This window comes from Panthera tigris, chromosome E2 (genome assembly GCF_018350195.1).
Source record: "Panthera tigris isolate Pti1 chromosome E2, P.tigris_Pti1_mat1.1, whole genome shotgun sequence".
NCBI classification, from domain to species: Eukaryota; Metazoa; Chordata; class Mammalia; order Carnivora; family Felidae; genus Panthera; species Panthera tigris.
This window is the reverse complement of record NC_056674.1, coordinates 58,008,115-58,026,249: the sequence shown is the minus strand read 5'-3', so window position 1 is coordinate 58,026,249 and position 18,135 is coordinate 58,008,115. Positions and strand designations below refer to the sequence as shown.

Here is an 18,135-nt window from a genome sequence, read left to right as displayed (position 1 = left end):
TGGGGCCCCAGGAAAGCCTCCGCGAGGTGTGTCTGGGAAGGGCACGGGGCCTTTCCCCGAGCCAGCTCGTCCAAACACGCTCTCCTTGAGAAGAATTCTTCGCAGCGAATTCATGACACACATCCAGTGAAGCACTCCCGATTCTCACTGCGAAAACGGCCATCCTCTGCCTTTGGGTATCCTGGCATCGCCGATGCCAGCGGTAACTCGGCTGGCGCCGACCCGGCACCCGACCTGAGTCCACAGACACGTCCTCTATCCAGCTCCCAGGGCTGGCAGGGACAGACATGCTTGGGCCTAATAACCCAGTTATTTTTCCTGGCTGTTGGGGCACGCGCAAGTTTCTCTCAAAGTCCGTAGTCCTTTAATCCCCGGGGATTCTTTCCTAACCAGTTTCAACCTCTGACTCCGTGAGAACCAGCTGTCGGGACCCCTGTTCTCCCACCAAATCGTCTGAGGGCAGGGAGCGTGGGGGCTCAGGTGTTACAAAACGCTCTCTGGGGTCGCTGGAGCAAACACCTGCTGGGTCTAGTCATCAAAGGGCGGGGAGATTCCCGGGCGAGTCTGTGTGGCAATGGCGCAAAGTCACCGAGCTACAGAGGGACCGGATCCGATCCGTGCGGGGGAGGCCCCTCACCTGGCCTAACTGAAAAGAAGCGCTTCTGACTCAACTCAGACGGCGTCACTTGCTAACTTTTCCCGGAGGGCGGTCGGTAGACCGGGGGCACCAGCATCACCCGGGCTCCCGCCGGCACCGGAGAATTCTCGGCCCCGCCGCAGGGGCCCCGTGCGCGCCGAGCTTAAGGGGCGAGCCCCAGCTGCCGCAGTGACGCGGGAGCAGGGCCGGGCCGGGCCGCCTCGTTACCTTTGTGCTTCTGCAGGGCCTTCTGGGTGGACTGCAGCACAGACTCGTGGAACTGATGTGCAAACTCCTCCGCCACGAAGGGCTCCCACGGCTTGCTCTTCCCGTTGATGCTGTGGGACAGCGGCACGGGAATGTCCTTGGGCGCGGGGCCCCGGATGTAATGGAGCATGCTCACGCCCTTCTTGCCCCCGGGGGCCTCGCTCAGCCTGGCCTTCTCGCCGCCGGCAGGAGCGGGCTCCTGGGGCCGCAGCTGCTCCGGTCTCCCAGGCTCCGTGGCCTTTGGGACGTCAGCCAGGGAAGCAGCGACACCCACAGGCTTCTCCGCATCCAGAGACGTTGGCTGCGTGGCTGGTTCTTTTAGAGACAGAAAGCGAGGGAGAGGTTAAGAGCGCCAAGCCAACAGGCCGACCCTGACCTCCAGAGCTGACGTTTAAGAAAGACCTAGCACAAAGGACAGAGACCCGGGGGACCGTGCAATGAAACGTCCTCGTGAGCGCGCGCGGTCGGAAGGTGGGGCTGCGTTCAGCGGCAAGTCCGTCCTTGAGAGGCGCCCCAGGAAGGCATCTGGGAAGAGAGAGAATCTGAAGGAGGAAGCAAGTGGCTACCAAGAGGTAGAAGTCACGAGGCCCAACCCGACAAGAAAGACCACGTTAGGATTTGAGAGCAGGGCCGGACCATAAAGATTTCCTGCTCCACTCGGCAGCGTAGCATGAGAGAGAGAGAGAGAGGAGGAGGTGTGAAAGCAGGTGTCGGAGAGGCCTGAGGGCAGAACAAGCAAGACAGAGAAGCTAAAGAGCAGCGCGAACGCAGGGCCGCAGCAGGTGCTGAAACACGGGGCCTGGGGCTCCCGAGGCCCTGGCGGTGACGGCCGTGGCCTGCCCCGAACCGCCGCACACAGCCCCGCCACACAGCCCTGCGGAAGCCGGGACCCGCCCCCTGGGCTCCCGGCTCTGACTTCCCGCTCTCCTGCTCCGTCCAGAGAACAGCCTTCCCGATGGTGCAGGAAGCTTGTGCGAGAGAGAGTGAGCGAGAGGGAGGGAGCGAGAGAGACCGAGAGACACCCTTTCCAGGAGGAAAAGATTCGTGATGAAGAAGAGACCCTGAGCGGCCGCCTCTGACCTCGGGCAGCCCGTGGGACAGTCCCAGGCGGGGGCGGGAGGGGCTGTCCTTCCCGCCCTGGGCCTTACCGCTCAGGGAGATAGCAGGACTGTCCCTCGGAGAGTTCCTGAGCGGGTCCGCCACCACCACGGACAGTGCCTTCTGCTTCATGGCATGGAGCATTTCAACAAGTTTCTCCTTGTCTATGAGAAAAGCAGCCCGAGATTAACAGCACGGTCGTAGCACCTCCGAGAGGAGAGGGGAGCAGGCGGCCAGCCCAGGCCGTGCCCGGCAGCTGCAGGTTCTCTAAACCAGGAGCAAAGCAAGCACCAAGGGACAGGCTGTGTTTAAGGAAAGAAACGTTCGGTTTAGGGGGAGCCCAGATTCCGCTCAGCTTCTGCATCGCATTAGAGATGCATCCCAAAGATCGCTGTGTGTCCAACAGCAAAATAACGGGTTCCTATGACCTTCTGAGAGGACTTCCGAGGATGTGTTCTTACTTAAAAAAAAAAAAAAAAAAAATCCCAACACAGAAGGACCACCGCGAAGATCCACCCAGCACCCCGGAAGTCCAGGTTGCTTCGGGGCGCGTTCTCCGCGGCCCAGGACGCTTGCCATCTACTGAGACGGAACCAGAGCCGGTGATGTCTGCCACTGCGAGCTCTCGTTGCAGGGGCATTTGTCCCTGCCAAAGTGGCTGCATCACCGGTGGCTCCCATGAGGACTCAGGTCAGGCAAAAAGATGCTCTTTTACAAACAGAACTGTGGCTGTTCCCAGGGACTGGTCCTGGTGCTCACCATGTCACCGTCTCTTTTAAGAGAAAGCAAGACCCCCAGTTTCCTGGTTAAGAACGAAAAGGAAATCGCCGCACGCCAACTACATGCACCGGGAAGCAGGTCCGCTTTCCTTCCGACTTCTTTCCAGAGAGAAGTGACCGCCTGGGGTCAGCGAGGAGGGCTTGGAAGCGTGCACACGAGCTCCCCAGACAGGCCGGGTTCTCAGCTGAACCCACATCCTGGAGCTAAGTAAGCGAGCGTGTGGGGCAGACCGAGGAAAGGGATACCAGAAAGTGTTCAGACCCCACCCCGCTTCTGCACTACGTTCTGGCCCAAAGAGTCGGCCCCCACACGGAGGGGTGGCCGGGAGGATCTGGAAGCGTTTTCCAGGGCAGACTGGCCGGGCGGCACAGACAGCCCCGAGCCCACTGTGGCCGGAACAAGAAGCCTCCCGTGGGCACCCGCCAAGCAGAAACGCCCACTGCGCAGGCAGGCGCGCCTCCCCCTGCACCCGGGGCTGCGGGGTTGCCCCGCCTGCCATCCCAGGTGCCAGGAGGTCTGACAAGTGACAAGAGTGGCTTGACTGCAAGTCCGGCTCGCAGCGACTTTTACATACAGAACCGCCCCACCCACCCCCAAGCCTTCCGTTCCACCCGGGACGCGACAAGAGCAAACGCGCTTTGACCAGGGCAATCTGCGTCTGGGATGGAGAGAAGTTAGATGCGGGACAGACCCCGGGGCAGGCGCGCGAGAGCCGAGCGGCTGCCTCCCTGGCGCCGGAGGGAACCGAGAGAGCCCTGGGCCCCCGTGTTCTCAGATTCCACCAAGAGCGAGGTGCGGGACATTCCCCGGGGGCCCACGGCCCCTGCCTCTCCGCAGTCTCGTGGCCGCCCGCGAGCCCCGCGCCCGGTCCTACCTTTCCTCTTCTCGGCACTGACGTGAGTCAGGTTGAAGATCGTCAGGAACTTCTTCTTCTCCTCGAAGTTGGGGCTGTTGTTCATGTCGTCGGGGCTGTAGCGCGTGGACAGTGCGAGTCTCGGCGAAGGCGTCTGCCGCTTGTTCTGAACCGTCGGGGGTGACGGGCTTCTCTCTCTCAGCATCCGCCGCCGCTTCCTCCGCTTCTGGGTCAACAATTCCTCCTTCTGCTGTTGGGTGGTCAAGCCAAAAAGTTGCAAAAACTCTAGCTTCTAGATCGGGAAAGAAAACAAAGGAGTCTGAAAGCCCCGGCCGTGGCCTGCTTCCACCGTCCCAGGGGCCCTCCTGGAGTCCTTGAAGCCCACGCGCGGGCGAACTTGGGGCCGACGGCTCGCCGGGGGCGGGGGGTGTCAGAGCGCAGGGGTCCCGCAGGTGTGGGGCTGACCGGGACGGTGGGAGTGAGGCCAAGGAGCAGGCACTGACGGGGCGCCCGCAGCCCGGCCCCCGGCCCGGCGGGGAGGGGATCCCAGATACCTCGGAGGACGTGTCCAGCTTGAGCGGCGGCTGCTCGGCCACGCAGCGGAGGTGGGCCCTGACCTCGTCCTCATCGCTCTCGTCGTACGAGTCGTCCAGGTCGTAGTAGTACCCTGGCAGCGAGAACGGCCCCGTTCAGCCGGGCCGGGAGCCTCAGGGCTCGGGCGGACGCACACGCGGGGCGTCTCTGGGACGTGTGTGCAGACGCGCCCCCTCAGCCCAAGCCCTGCCGGCCCCTCTGCGCACCCCACGACCCAGACTCCTTTTACCCCAGCTGTAAACGCGCATTAACCCCTAGTCCTAGGACTTCGAGGCAGGGGGGAGGGAGGGGGGCAGTGGGAAATGCAGGAGGCAGGCGTCAGGCTTCCCTCGGATCCCAAGTGACCAGGCTGAGGCGGCCTGAGCGGATCCCTCTGCAGGGACGTTCGTCACACAGGCCTGGGGCTGTGTCCTCGGCAACCCAAGGCCACTCGTGCGCATCCGGTCCCTCCTGCCATCTGGGTCCACTACTCAGGAGGGGACAGGCACACTCAAGTCCCCACCGAAGGCTCAGGGCACGCACATGTGGAGAGCAGCACCCCGGGGCACCCCCTCGTCCTCCCTCACAGGGCAAGTGGCGGAGGGAAATACTTCTTGGGCCCTGAGCCTAGCCTAGCCCAACAAGCCGGGAAAACTTGGCCTTGGCCCCAGCTTCTGGCTAAGAGGCTGAGTTCAACAGGACTGGTGGTTTCCAGCAGGAGAAAAGACATTGTTCTGGAGCAGCCCCTGACGCCTCCTGGGCAGACAGGGTGTGCAGGTCGGGGGGGACAGCCGCTCTCACCCCGGGCCTGCTGGCCGAATCCCGACCCCTGCGGGAGGAGGAGGGGGCCAGACCTCCTCTGCCGACAGCCTCCTCCCCCGTCATGCCGGACGATTAACATTTAAAACCGTCTCGTCAGCCTCGGTTCCTCACTTATGAAACGCGTGTCTGTGGAACCGTCTCCCTCTTGGCTTTTTCGGGACAGTCTGCGCCATAACAGCGCCGGCAGGGCCCCCGGTCTGCCTCGCGAGCAGCGGGAAGCGGGAACCGGGGTGAGGGGTGGCGGGCGCCCCCGGTCCCGGGGGGTCAGGGCCCCCAGGGACACCCCACCTTTCTCCTGGGCTTCCCGCCGCCTGCGCTCCTCCAGGTCCAGCTTGCTGACCAGCTTCCGGCGCTGCTGCAGGAACTCGTCGTAGACGTAGGCGGGGTCGGGGCCCCGGGGGGCCGCGGGCCGGTAGGGCGAGCCCGGCTTCAGGGGCCCGGGGAGCTCCCCGAAGGGCGCCGGCTGGGGGAGGGGGGCCCGCTGCTGGCCCAGGAGGGTCTGCGTGGATCTCTCGAGCTCAGCCAGGAAGGGCGCGGGCCCGTGGGCGAAGGCCTGGTGCTCCAGGCTTCCCGCCTCCCGTGGGGGCGGCTGGTACTTGTCCAGGGGGGCGGCCTCTCGCTTCCGGGGCCCCTCCTCGACCCGCTCCACCTTCACCAGGGGGACGGCCGCCTGGCGGCCGGGCTCGAACGGGGCGGGGTGGCTGTGCAGGGGGTGGCTCTCGGGGGCCCGCCGCGTCTCCAGGGTGCTGTCCATCAGGGACACGGGGTTCCAGAGGCCCGTGGGCACAGAGTGGTGCTGGGGCTTGGGCGAGATGAGGGGCGGGGGCCCGCCAAAGTGCTGCGGGGGGTCTCGGCTGCCCGGCTCCTGACGGTTCGGTCCAGGCCTGGGGAGCGAGCGGAGCAGGCCGTGAGTCGTGGCAGCGGTCACCTCCAGGCTGCCCACCCGGGGGCGAGAGGCGGCTCGGGGTGGCCCGGACGGGAACTCCCCCGAGAGCCCCTTCCAAGCCACCGGGCAGGCTACCGCCTGCGGGTTCCACTTGCCCTCCACACAGCTAAGGCAGGTTCGGGCGGACCTGCTTCTGAGAGGACGCAGAGGCTCAAAGTTGGACGCTGCTTGCTGACCGCACACAGACGCTCTCGGGCCAGACCTGCTTCCTCTCCTGTGTCCCACCCGTGACCCAGCTTATTCTGTTCCGCCGCTTCCCGAAACTCTGTGAGGAGAGGCCCCCGTCTTTGTTTTCCAGGGCAGACCCGTCACGGAGAGGACGACAAGGTTCCCACGCCACGCCACGGGCGTGGTCTGGTTAGCGGCACCCACCCCCAGACGTGCCACTCTCCTCTCGCAGGTGCCTGCCCAGCCCAGTGGGGTGGGGGAGGCCGGCTTTGGGGGAGACCCTCACAGCTAGTACGGGTCTGCGCTGTCGCTCAACCCCAGGGCTCCCCAGCAGCAAGGGCGGCAACCCCTCAGGGCCCCAGAGCAGGAGCCACACCCAATGGGGCTTCAGGGAGCCCAGCCACCGGCCGGGGCGTCGCGCCCCTCATGCTCAGGCGGGGTGGGACCCGGAAGGGACCTTCCACCTGCTAAGACGCTCTGCCACTGTCCTAGCAGGGCCCTGGGGCTCTGGCCAAGGAGGGGGGACATTTCACCACAGCCACCACGTGACTCCCAGACACCGGCTGGGAGAAAACCTCAAGGCCGCAGCACCTGGGATCGGCAGAGGACAAGAGAGAACCGTATCGAGAAGCCGTGTGTCCTTAAGTAAACAAGCCAAGGAAAACCTGTCAGTGGGATAATATTTCATGCCCCAGAGCCAAACACTGAATGGTTTTCTAACTCAGAACACAAGGGCCAGTCAGCTGTCAAGTTCACGCCGCTGTAAGGCCAAGCGAGCTGGGACCACGGAGGCCAGGAGGCCTGCTAGGTCCCGAGGCGGAGGGAGGCTCACGGCAGCGGCGGGGCTGGGATCCTGGGGCCTCGGGCAGAGGAAGACCCCGGTGGGAGCCAGAACACCCAGGTTTTATCAGGAGGTGTCGAGGGGCGCTGGCTGCTCTCCAGGCCCCGGGGTGTGAGGGGGCTCAGAGACCTGGCCTCTGTGGGGCCTCAGAGAAGCAGAGGGGACCCTCGCTGCAGGCTGTCGGCTGCGGGGACACTCAGCCGGGGCGGAGGGCCCAGCTACCACGTACCCCCAGTCACACCAGCCCAGCCGAGCGAAAGAGGGAAGGAGCACGTGGACGTTCCAAGAGCCTCCGACCCAGACAGCATCCCAGACGCCGAGAGCCGGAAAACATTCCGCGGACCTCCCCACCCGGCCTCCTTTGTGCACAACTGAGAAAACGGGCGTCTAGTATCCCGCGTCCCTGAGACGTGGCCCGGGCCTCTCCCCCAACTCTGGCCGATGAGGGGGACGGAGGGTGGGACAAGAGACACTAGGTGACAGCCAGACCGACAGGTGGGGGGCCTCAGGGCGCAGCTGTGAGGGTAAGAAGGGGCCCAGCTCACAAGGCAAGACTTGTCCCCAGCTGGGGGGACCCAGGGACGGCCTCCCGGGGAATCCGGGGCTGGCAAGCGGCTATTTAACTACAACAGCAACGAACTTGATTTCCTATTGAAATAAAAATTAAACGGCAGTCCCCGTTGTTCTCATTAAAAAACGTTTGGGCTTGAAAGCAGAGAAAGATGGAAAGGATGGGTCTGATCGTCAATTAAAGCTTCTCACGCACCCCCCTGCCCCCCAAGTGCCACGACCATCCCTGCAGGGACACAGCCGGGCTCTGCGGGGAGGCCCTGGCTCCGGCCGGCGCCGTTTCTCGGGGACAGGCCCCTCCGAGCGCCTCCTTTCCCTGCTCGGAGGCTCAACCTCCTCACGGGCTGAGAGCAGGGAGAGCGGAAGCACTCGGGAGGCCGGGCGAACGGCAGCGTGCGGGCCCCCCTTCCCCCCTGGGGGCCCCACCTGGCGCTGTCGGGCCTGTGCTCCGCCTCCGCGGGCGCCGGGGGCCGGCCCATGTCCAAGTGCTGCTCCAGCACCTGCTGCCGGAACTCGGACACCTGGGACTGCCGGTCCTCCTTCTCCTGCCGCAGCCTCCGCTGCCGCGCCAGCCACTTCTCCTCCTCGTTGGTGCGCTGGATCAGCAGGGCCGTGGCCGCGCTGCTGCCCGGCAGCGAGAAGATGCTGTGGTTGGAGAGCAGGCTGGGCACGCTGTGGTGGGGGGCGGGCGTCGGGTGCAAGGGGTGCTGCACGGCCTTCGGGGCTTGCAGACCTGCCTCCTTCAGCTTCTCTGTGGGGGGGACAGGCCGTCAGGGCGGGACCGCGGCGCCCGGGGCCCAGCCCGAGCCTCCCCTGCTCTCCTCCCGCCCTTCCAGGAAGACACCCCCCCCACCCCGGCCCCGCCCCCGGACACTCGGTGGCGGCCCCGCCAGGTGCCGGACTGAGCAGGCAGGCGCCGGCTCACGAGAGCGGACCGAACTCTCCAGAGTCACGCGAGCCCGCCCGTCGTGCGCAAGCCCTTGTAAAAGTCCGATGGCGTGTACTCGCGACGAAACAAAGTAGGTTAAAAAAAGAGAAGCCTCAAGACTCATCCGCCACCTCCTAACGCTTTCGCCGCGCTTCGCTGCCAGGCGCGCGTCCCCGGCACCAGGGCGCGTCCCTTCCCCGCTCGCGCCCCGCTCAGCGGCCACCTCGAGGCCGTGGCCTGGGGAGGGCCACGCGGTGAGGCCGGCAGCCGCCCGCCGCGGTACCTGGGCGCGTGGGGGTCAGCTGCTCCGAGGGCTTGGCCCGCTCCTCCGCGGCGTGGCTCCGCAGCCCGTGCAGCTCGGCCACGGGCAGGAAGGCCGGCTCCAGCGCCTTGGCCGCCAGCAGCTCCTTCTCGCGGGCCCGCTGCTCCCGCTGGCGCTCCAGCTCCCGCTCGCGCTCCTTCTCCCGCTCCCGTTCCAGCTCCTTCTCGCGCTCGCGCTCCTTCTCCCGCTCGCGCTCCTTCTCGCGCTCGCGGTCGGCTTCCCGCTCCCGCTCGCGCCTCAGCTCCTCGTCCAGCTGTAGCCTGCGGCCAAACGGGAACGGCTGGTGCCGGCCCGCGCGGACCCAGAGGGGACCGGACACGGGCCCCCAGCGACAACTCCCAGGAGCGGGACCCCCGCAGCCCGACCTGCACGGCGGGAGCAGGTGCACGGGGCCCCGCTCTCGTTGACCCCCGAGGGACTCGGAGGGCTCCGGGCCGCGTGCCGCGCGCCAGCCCCCCAAGCCTCACCGGGCGCTCGCGCCAGGAGGCGGGCGGTGGACCGCAGAGCCGCCGGGCACCCGCCACCGCCCCCACCTTGCGGGCGAGGAGACCGCGGACACGGGCGCTGGCCCAGCCGCTTGGTCGGGGCGGCGAGCGCGGGGGCCGCCCCAGCCCGGCACGCGGCTCACCTCTCGGCACTGAGGCTGGACATCCGCTCCGAGTGCAGCGCCGCCAGGGACGAGTGGGAGAGCTCGGGGGGGTAGCGGACCCCGGACAGGTGGAGATGCATAGCCGATGGGTGCAGCGGGGGCAGGGAGCCGGGCGTGGGGATGGGGTAGAAGGGGGACCGTAGGGCTGACAAGCAGTAGGAGTCGTCCATCCTGCGCAGGGAAGACAGGGCCGGGTGAGAAGCAAAGGCAAAGCAAATGAACCCCGGCCCCCTCAGCAGGTGCGCCCCGGGGCATGTGGTGCCGTGAGCGCGGGGGACGGGGTGGGAGGGACACGGGCCTACAAAGGCCCCGCAGACAGAGGCCGTGGCCGCGGCCAGCCCGAAAGCCCCCGCCCGAAGGGCCGCGGGCAACAGCAGCTCGAGGTCCGAGGCCCCACACGAGCAGCAGCCCGCTCCCCGTAACCCGCCGGGTCGGGATTCGGGAAGCCCCTACACAGAGCAGAGACGCGGGGCACACTCCCCCTGGGGCTTCTCCGTCACACGGCAAAGGGTCCCTTGTCTAAGCGAGGCCGTGTGGTGGGCCGCCAGTGAAACAGCCAGCAAGAGGGGAACTGGCGGCACAGGGGGCAGGGGGGAGGGTTCCCGCCACGGGCCAGCAGCCAACTTGGAAGGTTCGGGGGCCGCTCGACACGCAGAGCGCGGCCCCAGGACGTGAGGCCACGTGGGGGGACGGCCCCGGAGGACTCACTGGGGCGTCTCACCTGAAGGCTGGGTGGGGGAAGGGGTGCGGGGCCAGGTAGCTGGGGTGATAGTAGGCGGCGGCCGCGGCGGCCGGGTCCAGGCCCAGGGGAGGCAGGGAGGTCATGCGGAGGTCCTCGGTGGTGTGGTAGGGCCGGAAGCTCCTCAGGTAGTCCTCGGTCACGGTGCTGGGGGGCACCACGTGGTGCACAGGCCGCTGCAGGCTGCGGGGGTGGGGACGGGGACGGGTGGATGAGGGAAGGACGGCGGAGGGCGGGGGAACCCGCGGACGAGAGGCAGGCAGCTACTGCTGGCTCCTGGGGCCTGCGTGGCCCTCGCCGTCCGGCAGCGGGCACGGGCTTGCCGCCCACGGCCGGGAGGCGCCCCGGGGCCCCCGGGATCCAGACCCCAGGCGCACGTGCCCCCTGCGCCCCCTGCACCCCCAGCCCCCGATCCGCACTTACTTGAGCGGTGGGAAGCGCGAGTCTTGCACCACGGAGCTGGGGGAGATGCCGAAAGGGTAGGGGGTGCTGAGCAGGTGGGAGGGGATGGCGGGGCCCCCCGCCTTCTCCTGGGGCAGCGGGGGCTCCACGATGAGGCGCTCCCGACCGCCGCCGCCGCCCCGAGAGCCGGCGTCCTGCTGGAGGACAGAGAGCAGGAGTCAGGCAGGGGCGCGGGGCCAGGTTTCGGCGCCCGCTCTGAGGTGCGCCTTCCTGGAGGGTCTCTACCCAAACGCGCGCTGCACGGAGGAGGCGGCACGGTGAGAAGAGAGGGCACGGGCTGTGATGCCGGGCTCTCCCCTGGGCATCAGGTCTGGCCGTGCCCATCAGCAGACCGAAAACCAGGGCCGGGAGAAAGCAGGCGGGGCTCAGGGGGGTCGAGCGCAGGCCGGTCAACCCGCAAACCACGGTGTTCCCGCCGTGCCACGGAACGCCAGGCACCCCTAAAACGACAGGGAGCCACGGCCCTTTGACGGTCTCCAGGAGCTGGCAGGCTGAGGGACGCGTCCAGGAGTGGACCGCCGGGCATCTGGAGGCCGAGCCCCGTGCCGAGAAGATGCTCCCGCTCCCCAGACCCTCCCCCACGCCCGAGGCCCTCCGGCTCGGTTGGGGGGTGTGAGCAGCGGAGCCCCAAGTTCATCTCCGCGGCCGTGCCCTCTGACCCCAGCAGCCACCTCAGGCCCGCACGCGAGGTGGGGCAGGAGCGGACGGCGGGGGCCAGGCAAGGAGGCCCCGGCCGTCAGGCACGTCTACCCGGCAGGCCGGTGCCAGGCCGCCGCGCCCTCCCCGGTCTTCCAGAAGACACATCAGTGATAATTAATTGAAGGAGACAGGCCGCTGATTGGAATTTTTAATGAGCGGCAACATCTGTTCCTTCCCACACGCTGGCACGGCCCCTCCGCTCACGGCGGGGTCCTTGCAGGTTCGCGAATTCCGACTCGCCCTTCCCCGAAGGGGGGGGGGGGGGTTTCACATGGCAGGTGTCGAGGCGGGGGGGACACACGCACCCACACCCACATCCGAGGTCCGAGCGAGCAGCCCAGAACTCCCAGCCCCCGATTTTCCAGAGACTTCTATACAAGGGCCCACACCTATGTGGACAGCAGGGTGGGCTCCCACCACAGCCTTATTGAAGACGGCTCCTGTCCGGTTCTGGAGACCCCGGATGAGACCCATAACGGCCCCGTGCCTCGGTTTCCCCATCTGTCAAGCGTCCCAATCGCAGCGCCAGCTCCTAGCGTGACAGGGACGGACGGGCGGAAACGGAGGCGAGGAGGGTGAAGCGGCAGCCGGTCGCCCGCCCACACCAGCGTCTCAGGGGCCTTTGCCAGGTCAGGGCTTGCCGGGTCCGCCCACACGCCCACCACCTGGTGCGGGGCAGGCCTGCACGAGCCCCTCCACCCACCTGCTGCCACGCTCTGGCCTCACGGGGGCCACTGTGGGCCGGAGGGGGCCCTGTGCCCGTGGTCTGGGACGGACTGAACAGGGGGTGCCCAGCACTGAAGGGGACTCCAGGCACCCTGGACGCTGCCCTCAGGCTGGCCAGAACAACCCCCGCCCCCCCGGGCCAGAGCAGGACAGAGGTGGCAGCCGGGGGGGGGGGGTGGGGGGGGGGGGCTGGGCCATCCACCCAGGACCACAGAATCCTCGGAGGGGGTCCTGGACCCTAGAACAACATCTGGGGAGAAGCTCCAGGCGGCTCTCCCCAAACCAGGCCGTCGCCCGCCTCCACGTGCGTCAGCCACCGCTCGCGGAATCAACGGCAGAGGCAAGTGCCCCCGGGGCGGCCCCTGCCACGCAGGAGGGGCCCCGAGCGCACCGGCCCCGGCCGCCCCTTCTCCCCCTCAGCGGGACAAAGCCCTGCTTGCAGGCGGCCGGGCCAGATGGCACCTTCCCGGCGGCAGAGGACAAACAAGGCGCTGGAGAGCCTGGGGGAGGGCCGGCGGGCGAGCAGGGGGTGCGACGGGCCGGACCCACGCGCCTTCCGTCTGGCTGGAGCCCAGCCACGCTTGCGAAAGGCACCTGGGAACGGGGGCGGCCCTCTGGGGGCGCGCAGGGGCTGCCCCGGGGTCCAGGGAGCAGCCCCCAACCGGGGCCAGGCCACCGCGGGGCACCCCAGGAGCGCGCCGGGCTCCCACCGCCGCCCTGGCAGACAGACGAGCGGCAGGGAGCATCTGGGGGCGGCTTTTGTTTCAGGGCTGCGGCCGCAGGCACAGCCGCGGAGGTGAAAGGGCCGCAAGGGGGTGGGCGGGAGGGAGGAAAATCCTTCTCTGGTGATTAGAGAGAGGGCTCCAGGCAGACAGGCCCGACATGCTCTGTTAGCCCGAAAAGAGACCATTTTTCATTTCAGCTGTCCTCCGCAGCTCCCACTACCTGGGAAACAGGGCCCTGGCGACCCCGGTGACAGGCCCAGGGCCCCGCCCCCACGCCTCCCCACCTTGCGGGACCCCCCCCCCCCCACTCCTGTGCCACCACTTGGGGAAGCGGCTCTCCTCCCCGCCTCCCCTCCCCAGAAGGATTACATTCTCCACTGAGCCTTTGTGAGAAGCTGATGAGCCATACATCATCTGCTAATGCAGTTCCCTTCCCGCCGCCCTCCCTGGTGGCATTAGTGTTTCATTAAGCGCCGTGGTGGTAAATGGCCAGAGCAGATCCATCACGGCCCTTTCTCTGGGGCTACTAAACGTTTCTGAGGCAGTCAGGACCCTCCGCGGGGTGCCAGGGCACAGGTGCTGGAGGAGGGGAAGACAGCAGGCGTCCCATGGCGGCTGTCACCAGCCAGTGCTGAGCCAGGGACAGGGCAGGATCCGGAAACGACCCGGGGCCGAGGGAGTCCGGGAGAGGCAAGGAGTGGCGACGAGTCAGGGTCCGAGTCGGGTGGCTGGGGCCCTGAGGTCAAGGTGGATCGCCAGGCGGCTGACAGCGAGAGGCAAAGAGTCCCCCCTCCGGAGGCAGAAGGTCCCGGGGAAGACCCGACCCTCCCTCGAACCGGGCCCAGGGGCAGCTCAGGGGTCTCCAAACCCCTCTGGCTGGAATCTGCCCGCCAGGCCCCACCTGGTCTCTCCCGCTCTCAAACTGCACAGAGGGCTAAGCAATGGCCACCTCGGACACGGGGCCAAGCCAGGGCCACACCCAGGAGGGTCCTCACCCCTGCCCGAGGGTCACCCCCACCCCGTCTGTGGAGAGAGGCTGGCTACCTCCCACCCCCAGGGCAGAGGAAAAGCAGATCTACTATCTACTGGATGACCAGGGCGTAGGGGTGGGGGGAGGCTGGTGCCCAAGTGACTCCCCTCTTCCACTTTTCTTGTGGTTTAGCTGGTATTTTTTTTTTATGTTTATTTTTGAGAGAGGGAGAGAGAGACAGACAGAGTACGAGCAGGGGAGGGGCAGAGAGAGAGGAAGACACAGAATCCGAAGCGGGCTCCAGGCTCCGAGCTGTCAGCAAAGAGCCCGATGCGGGGCTCGAACCCACGAACCGTGAGATCATGACCAGAGCCCAAGTCGGTCGCTTAACTCATTAGTATTTCTCAGGACTACCACCCCTCTGGGGACTCAGCAGAAAAGCCCAGAAGTATCCTCTCACCCCTGCTCCGCCCCCCCCCCCCCTCGGTTAGGGGTACCCGGGTGCAGGTGGGGGGGGTCAGCCGAGGCAGGAACAAAGGAACCCTCCCAGGCCTCCCGCACTGGCAGGACACCGTGGCAACAGCCACACCCAGGGGAACCCCAAGTGCGGGGCCTTCAGAGGCCAGGACAGAAACGGGAAAGCGGGACGCACGAGAACACCCAGCGCCCTTTCCCCACTTCTGTCCCGTGTTCGAGCGGCAGGTATTCAGAACAGCTACCGTGTGTCACCTTTGCCCCCTGTGAAGCACCTCACGCGGGGCTCACGCGGGGCTCCGGACTGAGCCGTGTCCCCCTCAACTTCTCACGGCGGAGTGCCAACCCTGGGAGCGTGCTGGAGACGGGGCCTCGGAGCAGGTAACTAAAGGTGAGGTCATTCGGGCGGGCCCCGATCCCCCAGGACCCGTGTCGCCAGAGAAAGCAGACCGGGCCCCGCATGAGAAGACGGCGTCTACAGGCCAGAGAGAGAGGCCTCGGGAGGAAGCCCGTGCCGGGGTCTCAGACCCCCAGCCTCGGGGGACACGAAGAATAAACCTGTCGTGGGAGCCCCTGGAGGGGTGCTCGGTGCCCGGGGACCCTCTTCCAACACCCGGCCCTCCGGGCGGGTGTCCCGTCGTCCTGCCCCGCACGGGGGTCGGGCTCACGAGAGCGAGGCAGGGCGCGCGGCCGCGATCCCGAGGCGGGCCCCCCCCCCGGCCGCCCCCCGGCTCACCTGTCGGTTCTCACTCCTCCAGACGCCATTGACGGTCTTGGTCGGGGCGATGGTCACCACGGGGGGTGTGCTGGGCACACTGTGGCCCCCAGGGGGGACGATGACGGGGCCCATGGGCACGCGCTTGGGCGTGCTGGCGGGAGAGCTGTGGTTGGTGGCCGGTGAGGACACGGGGGACGACTCGCTGCTCAGCGAAGACCCTGCGGGAGAAGGACGCGGGAGGCTGAGCGGGGGCCACGGCCACGGAGGGCTCCGGCCGTCCCCAGCCCCACGCAGCCCGCGGACAGGCAGGGAACCTGCTTCCCCGGCCGCCTCGGGCCGCGCCGCGCTCCCTCTCTGGCTTCGCGGCCCAGCGCCCCTCACCCAAGCCCCAGCCCGAGGCCAGGGTGGGCAGGAAGGGCCGCCCCCTCGGACGCTGACGGAGACACGGGCCCCGACACGAGAGACGTGTCCCATCGCAGCTCGGGGCCACGAGCCCACGTCCCACATCACACAGGCAGGATGTGCGCCGTCGGGGGGCTGCCCCTGGCTGGGTGGGACCCGGTCAACACAGCAGCCGGACCGGACCCCCCCCTCCACGAGGCCAGAGCCAGAACGCCCCCCTCCCCCCCCCCCCCCCCCAGCTCATAACAGGCCCCGAGCCCTCTGCTTGCAGGTAGAGGGGCTGCAGGAAAAGGCAGGGCACGCAGGATGCCCGAGCGGCCAGCAAAGCACCGGTCACAGGGCTGGATGGGCCGGGCACGAGGCAGGGACACAGAGAGGCGGCCGAGGGACGCTTACTTTTTCGTTTCTCAAATATCAACTGCAGCCTATTCTCAAATTTTAAAAACGGAGACCTAATTCGCCATTTAAAGCGCAGAGGCTGGTGGCTTCTAGCACATTCACTGGGTTGTGCAATCATCGCTGCTACCTGACTCCAGATCGCTTCTGTCCCCCAGAAGGAATGCTGTACCCCGACATCACACCCAGCGGAGGTCCCCCCGGAGGTGGGATGGGGTGGGCAGAGTCAGGAAGCGGGGGACCCGGGGTTTCTAGAGGGCATGGGGGGTGGGGTGGGCAGGGCCCGGGGGGAAAGCATTCCGGGGTCCCCAGGGAGAAAGCTCGGGTGCAAGGCCAAGCTGGCCGGCTGCTCCCCCGGGAGGGGCGGCCAGGACGGGGAGCGTATGAGCTGGGCAGTAACTGTGTTCAAGTGCGTCCTGCTCCCGGGTCCCCGCCTCCAGCAGGCACCAGCCTTGACCTCCCTGTGACTCAGGCACGTCCCGGCCCTGGGGCCTCCAGCAGTGTCGGGGGGGGGGTCCCCGAGATCCCCACCCAGGCTCAACAGAGTCTGTCGCACAAACACACACACCCTGCACCCCGAGGAGGAGGGAGACCCCCGTCACGTGCCCACACGACGCCGGTGGTCCCCACCCCCATCACAGACGGCCGACACGGACCCGGGGCAGACCCCACAGCATCTGAAAGCACAAACCGCAGCTGGGGCTGCCTGGGACGCCCTCGCGCCGGGCGGGCAAGGGGCACACGCTCGCCTGTGGCCACGGGGGTGGGATGCGGGGGCCCAGGCGGCCACGTGCTCCACCAGCCGGGACGCGGACAATCACGCGCGGCCCGGGGACGCCCCGTCTTGCTCGCGGACTCAAAGGGCAAACGCCGACCCTTCTGAAGGGCTCAGATGGCCCATTCTGTCCGCAAGCGCCCCACGCGGATCGGGGGAGAGAGGGAGCAGAGTCAGCAGAGACAACCCCTTGCGGAAGGAGAATCCCGTCTGTTCGCAGGCGTCCTCCTGGATTTCGCTCCAAACGTGCCTCGTTCCCGGGGCCGAGGGACCCTCGTCTCCACACCGTCTCAAGCGGCCACGCTCGCGTTACCAAATGGAACCTTTGTGTTGAGGGGGAGGCAGGGCAGCCTCCGGCTCGCGGGCGCAGACAGCCGCGCGGCTGCCAGGGCGGCACCGTGGGGCCATCTCTCCTCTCTGCCCCAGAGGCCCCGGGAACGTGGCCCCGCGTGGCCTCAGCAGCATAACCAGGAAGCAGAGCGGCCGGACATCAAGGCCCCAGCGACATCAAGACAGAGCCTTGCCCTAAGCAAGGTGCTTCCATCCAGGACTCCTCAACGTTGACTCCCTAGGCTTGTGCACAGCATGGGCAACTGTACAAAGCAGCCCCACGGGGAGACACCCGGCCCCAACCCCACAGGCCAAGCCCCAGAGCGGCCCGGCAGCTCGTTCTGCTAGCAATATTGGTAACAACACCGAGGCCGGGAGCCCCGCGCTCCCAGATCCCACCTGTCAGGGCCTGGCCACGTGGGCAGGAAGGAGCTGCCCGAGGGGCGCTGGCCCTGAACTGCGACCCCAAGTCCCCCCCCCCAGATGAAGCAGCAACCACAGCCCACACCCCAAGAATGCTGCAACGCCCAGTCGGCCAGGCCAGGCCCAGCTAGCTGGGTCGGATGTCATGACCACCGGGGGAGAGCCAGTATCACACGCTGGCCACCCTCCCTTCCCAGTGGGGACAGCTTCTGGGGTTTTAGGACAAGCTACTGTCTGGTCAAGTTGGTGACCCCCCCACCCCCTGCTACGAAGCCGGTTTCAGGACCGCTGAGGGGGCAGGTGGGGTGTGTCACAGGCTAATCCGGCCAGCCCTGTGAGCGGAGCTCCCGGCTGGAAAGTGACCCCCCTGAGGTTCCGGAATGGCTCTCGTGGACCCTCACCCAGGTTCGTGCAACTGTGGGAAACTGGGCACATCTCTCTCAGGCCGCCAGCTCTCTCCCTGGCCTGGCACTCCCCCCTCTTCAGGGGTACGCACCCAGCAAAGCACCCGCCCCCCAGCCCTCCACGGGGACCTCCTCCGACGCCCGCCTGCACGTGGCCACGAGGACACAGAGTCGCTATCAGGTCGAGTGCCCGGGGCGGGGGGGGGGGGGGGGGGAGGACAGGAAGCAGCCACAACCCTCAGCCACGCGACAGCAGGGGCTTTTTCCTGACCTGTGGGGTCACTCCCGATACCTGTCCTGCTGGATACTCAGTCTGTGCACTTTTCCGTAGGTTATTTAGATATTTAACTTTCGTTTATTTTTTAAAGTTCATTTATTTATCTAGAGACAGAAGAGTATGCAGGAGCAGGGGGCAGGCAGAGAGGGAGGGAGGGGGGC

At 67.1% G+C, this 18,135-nt stretch overlaps 1 protein-coding gene across 3 annotated transcripts in view; it reads right to left on the bottom strand.

Moving 5' to 3' along the window:
* The window catches only part of GSE1 (Gse1 coiled-coil protein), a 383,079-nt gene that overhangs the window by 4,098 nt on the left and 360,846 nt on the right, over positions 1-18,135 (bottom strand). Inside the window, exons 4-14 of one of the 3 annotated variants that reach the window (XM_042967990.1) lie at positions 14,986-15,185; positions 10,617-10,792; positions 10,176-10,376; positions 9,434-9,625; positions 8,767-9,065; positions 7,982-8,306; positions 5,319-5,914; positions 4,190-4,302; positions 3,657-3,885; positions 2,053-2,166; positions 866-1,219 (exon numbers count right to left, since the gene is read on the bottom strand). In XM_042967990.1, the coding sequence (XP_042823924.1) occupies positions 866-1,219; positions 2,053-2,166; positions 3,657-3,885; positions 4,190-4,302; positions 5,319-5,914; positions 7,982-8,306; positions 8,767-9,065; positions 9,434-9,625; positions 10,176-10,376; positions 10,617-10,792; positions 14,986-15,185 (2,799 nt within the window). Of the gene's footprint in view, positions 1-865; positions 1,220-2,052; positions 2,167-3,656; positions 3,928-4,189; positions 4,303-5,318; positions 5,915-7,981; positions 8,307-8,766; positions 9,066-9,433; positions 9,626-10,175; positions 10,377-10,616; positions 10,793-14,985; positions 15,186-18,135 lie in introns of all 3 variants that reach the window. The other 2 variants (XM_042967988.1, XM_042967989.1) reach the window with 2 other exon arrangements.